The 9260-nt window shown below is 42.3% G+C and overlaps 1 protein-coding gene across 2 annotated transcripts in view; it reads right to left on the reverse strand.

The window, feature by feature from the left end:
* Positions 1-451: 451 nt before the first annotated feature.
* Positions 452-9260, reverse strand: part of phc2a (polyhomeotic homolog 2a (Drosophila)) — a 24473-nt gene continuing 15664 nt past the window's right edge. For both annotated transcript variants that reach the window (XM_085444116.1, XM_085444117.1), the window contains exons 6-7: positions 8427-8676; positions 452-988 (exon numbers count right to left, since the gene is read on the reverse strand). In XM_085444116.1, coding sequence (XP_085300242.1) covers positions 834-988; positions 8427-8676 — 405 coding nt within the window. In that variant the 3' untranslated portion in view covers positions 452-833. The remainder of the gene's footprint in view (positions 989-8426; positions 8677-9260) is intronic.

The following is a 9260-nucleotide window of genomic DNA, read 5'->3' on the forward strand; positions in this document are numbered from 1 at the left end:
TGGCTATCCTGAACTTGCTTCATAGTTCACCTTTCTGAAAACCTTTAAATGTTATTGTGTATGAAGCAATGACATGCTCTGACAGAGTATACTCTTACACATTCCCAGCTGCATCTTGGCTCTGAGCTGGGCTGTTCTGCATCTTTACCTCCGTTTCAGTCAAAGATTACTAAACAAACAAAACCATACCTTCCATAGAGTGCAGAGTCTGGACAAAGCTTAGTTACTTTGTTAACTGTCTAATGTCTAACTTTAACACAATTAATCAGAGCCCTGTATTTAAGCTGGATAAATGAATAGTTAACTTCCTTGTGATTTTTTTAAATGTATTTTTCCCATAGCTCAAATACTGTGCAAACCAGACACAGAACCACGCAGAGTTTGATGAGACAGTCCTAAAGCCGGATCACAGGCATTCAGGAATAACTGACTCCATGCAGGACGCAGAGGCTTGAATAAAGTGTATTTTACTGAAACAGTAGGCACACGTTTGAAATCTTCACAGTCACCCTCCAGAACAAATGAAATGCTAAACTTAAGGTACAATAAACACTATAAAAAACTAAATGTATTCGTAATCAAACTTTTTTCTACACTGCCTAGCTAACACAGCAGCCCTCCCAACCACAGGGCACAGTGAAGTTTTCAGTGTAAACGTTGGAGCTGACGGCCATTAGGTCAGGAGACAGTTACAAAATATCCATCAATGAAAATTGTCTTGGGACCTGAATTCAGCCGAGAACTATTTAACATGGGGAATCCTGAGCACGTCCTGTTAGTGCAGTAATAGCTGAGCTGCCATTGAGAGCTGGGTATGTATTGGATGAGATGAACTATGAGTCTTTGAGCATGCTGATCTGAGCAAAGATCTTGAGTGCAGGCCCCAGTTTGATGTTCATGGTTCCCATTAGGTGGTCCTCCTTCAGCAGCAGCAGGGCCTGCCCGTCGATCTCCTGAGAGCGGAACTCCTCGGCAATTTCCAGGCAGCCTGCAGCAACAGAGCGACAACGGTGAGTTCACAGCTCACATGCAGTCCTTACAGAGAACAGTAAAACAATCTATCGGAGATCTCTTTGCAAGAAAAGGGAAGCACAAAGAGAGCGGAATCAGAACAGGACACTGCTGAAGTCAGGCATCAAAGAAATCACTATGATCGACTGTTGTTGTGTAATAATCAGATAGTGACAACCCTAATCTGCATAGAGGGTTGGGATTTCCATGCTGTTAACACCTGTTTGGTGTTCAGCTTCACTTCTTACAATTTCACTGCTGCCTTTGTTGTGTGGCCAAAGTCGACCAGTCTGATGTCCGACAGGATCATGTTCGTGACCAGCCTCGAGTTCACGAGTAAAAATCAGTAAAAATCCTGACTACTAAATGTTCTGCAGTCAGCTGTTAGTCAAGTGGCTTTATTGTCATTCCAACCACGTGTAGTGGTGCAGTACACAGTGAGACGAGACAGCATTCCTCCAAGACCATGGTGCTACATGGTCTACAACAAAGACACAACAGAATGATACAGACACAACAGTGCAATAGAAATGCACAAAAGACTGAGTGTTGTGCAAAAAGTCACTTGGTGTAAGAAGGTGTGTGTCAGCGTGTCGGTCCAGTCACTGAGTGTTCTGGAGTGTGAGGGAAGAAACTGTTTGGCAGTCTGGCAGTGAGGCAGCAGGATGATGAGTGTGTGTGAGGGGTGTGTGGGGTCGTCCACGATGCTGGTGGCGTTGCAGATGCAGTGGGTGCGATAAGTGTCTGTGATGGAGGGAACAGAGGCTCCAATGATCTTTTCAATGATCTAGTTAGTGGTACTTGGGAATAACAGCAACCCAGACATGGAGTGGTAGGCCACATAAAATCACAGTCAGCTCCAAACTTCAGGTGGTCTTCAGATTAGATCAAGAAAAGGGTGGAGAGGGGCTCATGGAGCAGTTTTCCACAGCTGAGCAACTGCATCCAAGCCTTGCATCACTAAACTCAAAGGGGGTGGAGGAAAAAATTGATACAGCATAGCATCACCAAATTTTTCGCAGGCATATTGTATTAATACGGGGAACCCAAATATTGATATTTTATTATTATTTTTTAAAGACAGCAAATATCCCCTGACAGGAGGTAACCTTTCAGCAAATAGTCATAGCCTCACTTGGACAGATTGGTTGCAATCTCAGAGAGATTGTCAAGGCTTTGCTGTCTAATTTATGAAGGCACAGAGTGTCAGAAGTACAGACATTATTGAAATAGGCCGAAGTGCAAATACCTGAATTAAAAAAAATACTGCAGTAAAAGTTGAAGTATTAAATCAATTTTACTCGAGTATAAGTAAACAAGTGAAATGTACTGAAAGTAAGGAAGTAAAGAGTAGCTCCATGAAGGACAATTCTACCAACGGTAACTACACCTAGTTTTACATTAGACTACAACGGGAGAATACAAATCTACTTTCTAATTCTAATGAATGCACTAAGCTTAAACGAGTGATGCAGGACACAGGCAGTGAAAGACAGTTTCCAAACATCATTCCAAACTGTTGCCTATATTGTAGAGGGCGACTTTGCCTCCACATCTAAACAGAAAAACGTTTACAGTCGGGGTTTAAGGTGGGATTCAGTAACTCTACATCAGTTGTGATTATTAGTGAACAGGTCAGCTGACCTGCTGCTCTTTGTGGATTTAGACAACTGAATTCAACTAAATGTAAGCAGATGTTTACTGAGCCATCTTTGCTGACTTATCCTACTCTAACAGTACACTGTCTTTATACAGTTGGTAGAAATTCAGTGACAGCAGCTCCAGTCCACATTAATCTTTGCTACATTTAATGTAACCCAACACTGACTGTGAGCAAGCTAACCTGTTTAACCTGCACAAAACTACCATGCAACATCAGCATTTGAATAACACAAAGTTACTATACTTAGCTCGTTTTGCAGGGAGTTTCACAATGTGAAAATATACAACTTATCAAAACACATTATATACAGATCTAATATGGGAATAAAAATGAGGACATTACATGTAACCTTTAAATCTGCAGCTCTTACCTTTAACTATAACCTGTTCATCTGTCTTCCTCCATCTCTGACTAAAGTTACACTCTTTTCTCTCCCTGGGAATCCAGCAGCTGGACCTTTAGTTAGCAACACACTGTCACAGACTGCACACACACACAGTTTGTGTGTTTGCTGATGTTTGTTCAGCTGACAGAAATGTTGCATTTGAAATGACCTGCTACTTAAAACACTTCAAATGCACATTTACATTACCAGCCTTTATGGATCACAGAAAATGATCCATGTGACAGCTTTACTAGAAATGTGTTAAAATCTATAAGAAACATAGAAAACATGTCAATAAAATGAAACACTGTTGTAAAAAAAGACACGATCATTCATTGTTAACGTGGTGATTCAGCACACAGAATGGTATCATTTTAAATCCAGTTGATCATTTTAACATTGAGTGCACTCTCACTGCTGATTCCTAAGCTGATGGTTAAACATTAGAGCTCTGCAACTTTAATCTTTAAATGGATCCAGTTTAAAGCTTACTGGAAAGCTTTAAACTAATGAACAGGTAATCGTAACATGTGTCCTGTGTTCTTGTGACAATGTGACAGTTTGTGATTCATTCAGTGTTTTTTTAGCAAAGCACAGTTTAACAAGCTGCACATATAAAACACATTCAACCAGCAGTAACTCTATAATATGCTTAAAACAAACTGTAAATGTGGCACTTCCAGCCGATTTTAAACTGAAACCTGTATCTGACGGTTTCAGCTTTTATTCTCTCAGCTGCACACTCAGTGTTGGATTTGAGAGCAAATATTAAATATAAAAATAGAATTCAAACATAATGTATGTATGACTTTGATATACAGTGAAGGTTCTGCCAACATGTTGGGCGTGGTGTCGCAGAATGAAGTTGTGTCTAAACATCGACATTATTTATTACAGACGTTCATTAGGGAAACAAAGACACCTCCATTAAAAAACAATAAACCCTCCTACTGTGTGTGTACAGAGGTCGGGCAGATTTTCCAGGACAGGTGATGCTACTTTCTGGAGAACTGATTGTTGATCTGGATTTTAACCTGCTTCAGAGCTAGATAGGTTCACAGCACAAGTTACCATGACGACTTACCCTGTTAAGGAGTAAACCACCTTAGTAGTACAGAAAACCCTGGGTTAACCCTTAAGTTACTTGGAAAGCCAAACTTGTGTTTTGCAGTTAAATGCAGCCTTTTGTCTTCCATGGATATTCTCAGCCATCACTGCTGTTTCACTCCCCTTCACACAGACACACAGGTGGTCCTGAATACTCAGTGTCATTACATCAGTGGCTTGATGACCTGAAAACAGCCACTCTCAGGAAGCAGTTATTGTTGATGGGGACTGTTCTACCACACTGGGCTGGCTGTCATTTCCAGTTAGTAGCACAGGTCATCTACTAACTGGAAGGTTGGTAGTTCGATCACCGCCCTCTTCAGCTTGCCTAATTAGATTAGATACTAATTCCAAGTTGCTCTCTGATGCTTCAGTTAGAGGATGGTGATCGAACTACCAACCTTCCAATTAGAAGTTGACCTGTGCTACTAACTGGAAGTGACAGCCAGCCCAGTGTGGTAGATGTGGGACAACAGGTCATCTACTAACTGGAAGGTTGGTGGCGTCTGAATTGGTGAAGGCGGTCGCACTTTTCTCCTCCTCTCCCTTATCTTCCCTGCTTAGCCTCTTGTGTCCTTGTCTAGTCTCGTGTTTTTTGTATTACTTTTCCCTGGAACACTCTCTCACTGTCGTTCTCTAAAACCTAAAGAGGAATTATGGATTTGATCAACTGGCCCCTGAATGCAATTGACACCCTTTTCTCAACGAGAAGTCTGGGCTCGGGTGAGCCTGAGTGTCCTGGAGGTACTTTCCCTGCCGGATACACGATGGACAGGTGGCAGAACTGGAGGGTTGTGTGCCTGGCGGGACTGTCGATCGAAGACGCTGAAGATATCTACCTATTTGGAACCATGATAACAGGGTTCTTGTTGATCGGAGCTGGCTTGGCCCTGGCTTATTGAAGATAAAGAAAGCGGAATCGGCTGTTCAAAACCCCACAAGGCTGCCCGCTGGGATTGAATCGATGGGATGAGTGGTGAGTTCTCAAAATGGGCTCATTGAGCGCAACACGGACTTCAGGAAGGGCAGAGCAGACCCGGCCCCACTTTACATTCACGGGAGCTGTGTGGAGAGGGTACACTCCATGAGGTTTCTGGGCGTGCAGATATCTGATGACCTCTCCTGGACTGCAAATACTACAGCGGTGGTTAAAAAGGCCCAGCAGCGTCTCCACTTTCTGAGAGTGCTCAGGAGGAACAACCTGGAGGAGAGGCTGCTGGTGACATTTTACAGAGCCACCATAGAGAGCATCCTAACGTACGGCATAACAACATGGTATGCAGGGTGCTCAGCTGCAGACAGGAAAGTACTGCAGAGGGTCATCAACACAGCCCAGAAGATCACTGGCTGCTCTCTGCCCAGCCTGGAGGTCACTGCAAACTCTCGGTACCTCAGCAGAGCTGGCAATATCATCAAGGACCACTCTCACCCCAGCAACCAACTGTTTGAACTATTACCGTCAGGCCGACGGTACAGGTCACATAAAACCAGGACAAACAGATTCAGGGATAGCTTCTTTCCCAGAGCTATCACCGTAGTAAATAAGCACAAAAACAATTGAACCTATTCCATACCGTCACTGTCATTATATTATGCTGCTATTCATACTGTCATTATATTAATGCTGCTATCCTGTATATATTGTACATACTATTGTTTGAGTACTTACGATTGTTTTTTTTGTACTTTTTATATTTTACATTTATATTTATTATTGAAACTTGCACCAAGGGAGTGGCACTCCAATTTCGTTGTACTCTGTACAATGACAATAAAGGCTATTCTATTCTATTCTATTCTATATCTTGGAGAAGAACACTGAGAATAAGACCTCTGAGCGAAAATTTGATTAAACCTTGGAGAAGCTCACTGCAGTCGTGAGTTCTCAGAATCGGCTCTTTGAGCACAAGAATGGACTGATGGTAAATGGACTGATTCTTATATAGCGCTTTTCTACTCTCCCGGAGTACTTAAAGCATATACAACACGCCAGATTCACCCAGTCACACCCATTCTCACAAGCACTACCTCTATACTGAGTGCTTTCTAACTACACTCACACACATTCATACTCCGATGGATGCATCGGAAAGCAACTTGGGGTTAGTATCTTGCCCAAGGATACTTGGATGCAGACTGGAGGAGCTTGGGATCGAACCTCCAACCTTCCGATCAGTAAGTGACCTGCTCTACCTCCTGAGCTACAGCCACCCAGAATGACAACATCACGGAGCGTAAGTTTGATAACATCATGGAGAAGCTCACGGCTCTCCAACAGGAGATTGAGAGACCAGTGTCGGACTGTTAGAACAGCTTTGAAATTCACATGAGTTGTTCGCACTAAAGTAAAAACCACCATCACTTCATGCAGCTACCACTTCGGCGCCAGCTGTGATCTCAAGGCTGGAGCTGAACAAAAACACCCTGATAACAGATGGTGCTTAGACTGTTCCTCCCCTATGCAAGGCCACCTGGCTGGCTGGCTGGAAGACTGTTTACTTAGCCTGGCAGGGCGAAGGACACCGTCTCAGCTCAACTCTGGACACACACACACATACACTGATACACACTCATCCCCCCTCCCTTTCCAAACGGCTTCGATGCTTGTCCCCTCCCGGGGAAGATGGCGGTCGACTGGACCAGCGCAGACATGCTGCAGGACCGGATGCGCTGTTTACACCGGCTCTCTATTACCCTTTGCCCGCCCCTGTTGCTTGTCTTGTGTTTCTATGGTGTATTGATAGTCATGTGCTTTTTGTATGCACTGAGGTGTTTTGTTTTTTTTTCTGTTCTCAAACTGATCTCCCTGTTGGAGCTCAGTCTGGGGGGAGTTCTTTTTTCTCCTCGTATTTCCTCATGTTGTGTATTTACCATTGTTATACCTCTCTGACCTGTCTTCCCCATGTGATGTTTGTGTAGGTCAGAAGGGTAAGATGGCGCTGGCACGGCTGGCAGCCTTAACCCAATTTCCCTTGGGATGAATAAAGTCTGATCAATCAATCAATCAATCAATTGATGATGAGGCTTCAGCAAACCACAGGATCAGCTGAGTCAGGATCAATTTAATCTGCGTCAGATCTTTGCTGGATTTTTTAAATTTGGTCAGCTGCTGTAGACAGCTTGTTCTGTCCTCCATTTGTCCAGATATCTCGAGTTTTTAAAGAACATACCCAACACACCATCCCAAAGGCTCTTTGGTAATACCTTGGTGGTGTAAAAATATTATTTTATGCCTGACAAACCGTATCATCTTTGGCATTTTTATATATTTCACTGGAAAAACAAACTTGCTGGCAGCTGCCAGTGCAACCCCTTAGCTCCTTGTAGATACACATCTGGTATCAGTTTTAAAATCCGAGGTGACTTTGTTGTTGAGTTACTGCATTCAGAAGGTTACAGAAACTTGACCACTAACCTTGAGGTCAAGGTCACTGAGATTTGAACTCGTCAAAGATGGTAAAATGTAGTCCCTAAGGACCCCAAAGCGCTTCACACTACATTCAGTCATCCACCCATTCACACACTAGTGATGGGATACATTGTAGCCACAGCTGCCCTGGGGCGCACTGACAGAGGCGAGGCTGCCGGACACTGGCGCCACCGGGCCCTCTGACCACCACCAGTAGGCAAACATGGGGTTAGTATCTTGCCCAAGGATATTTGACATGCAGCCAGGAGGCAGCCTGGGATCAAACCACCGACCTTCTGATTAGTGACTGACCTGCTCTGCCACCTGAGCTACAGCCAAGATATTTAGGAGATAGACCTATCCTACGTCATGTCCAGTTACTGCATTCACAAGATTTTTAGAAAACGCAACTTCTCACCTCTGAAACAGAATCAGAAAACTTTATTAATCCCTGAGGAAGTATTCTGATTCTGACGCTGAGTCCAAGATGACTGACACTGGAACTTGTCTGAGAGCAGATAGTAGATACACCAATGGTATCAGTTTGAAACCCCTAAGTGGCTTCCTCTCAGGGTTAGAAAATTCACAAGATTTTCACAAAACTTCAGGTCACTGAGATTTAGACTGGTTGAGATTTTTAGTTGTCATCGATTGAGTTAAGTGCCTTTAACGATTTGTAGATTAATGTTCAGTTTAAGTTATTACAAGTTTGTCTGTCTCCATAGAAACAAATTATGAATAAATGAGAAGAGCCTCTGTAGAGTTGTGCACACTTGACTCTTTCTGCACTGTAAAGAAAGAAAAATTCACAGCTGGAGATGAACGCAGGCGTTACCAGATTGATCACCCACCTGGCAGAGACGAGATGAACTCGTAAACGTCCCCTATGTTCCACTGCCCCGGATCACTGGGCAGGAAGCCATGGTGCAGCAGTGGCAGCTCAGAGCCTTGTGTCACAGGCAGGCGCTGGGGAACTGACACGGGGGACGGGGGTCTTTTGTAGAGGGACAAATCTGAACACTGATTTGAATCCTCCTGTGCAGGGTGGACTGAGTGAGCAGTAGGCAGAGCAGCAGCAGGCCTCTGAACACAGGGAGCAGTCTGAGAGAGTCCGAGAGAAAAATGGGACTATATTGAGGTTTTTCTCTCATTTATAGGTGTAATACATCAGTCTGATTTAAAAAAAAGAAAAAAAGAAAAAGAGAAAAGACATATATATATACATACATACATAACATATATATCTATATATATATCTATATATATATCTATATATCTATATATATATATATATATATATATATATATATCTATATATCTATATATCTATATATATATATATATATATATATATACATACATACACATACATATATATACATGCATATACATATATATATATATATATACATACATATACATATATATATATACATACATATATATACATACACATATATATATATACACACATACATATATATACATATATACTAGGGGTGCAACGATACACAAAATTCACGGTTCGGTTCGGTTCGATACTTTGGTGTCACGGTTCGATATTTTTTCGATACAAAAAAAATGTTCATGCCTTTTTAATTTGTCATTTATTAAAATTATAAATATATATTTTAACTCAAAAGTACAGTTTTTAAATTTAACCCTAACCCTTGTGCGTGTTTTTT

This window comes from Copadichromis virginalis, linkage group LG20 (assembly GCF_057382275.1).
Source record: "Copadichromis virginalis isolate Kocher_CV1m ecotype Utaka linkage group LG20, C_Virginalis_male_GT1.1, whole genome shotgun sequence".
Classification (NCBI taxonomy): domain Eukaryota; kingdom Metazoa; phylum Chordata; class Actinopteri; order Cichliformes; family Cichlidae; genus Copadichromis; species Copadichromis virginalis.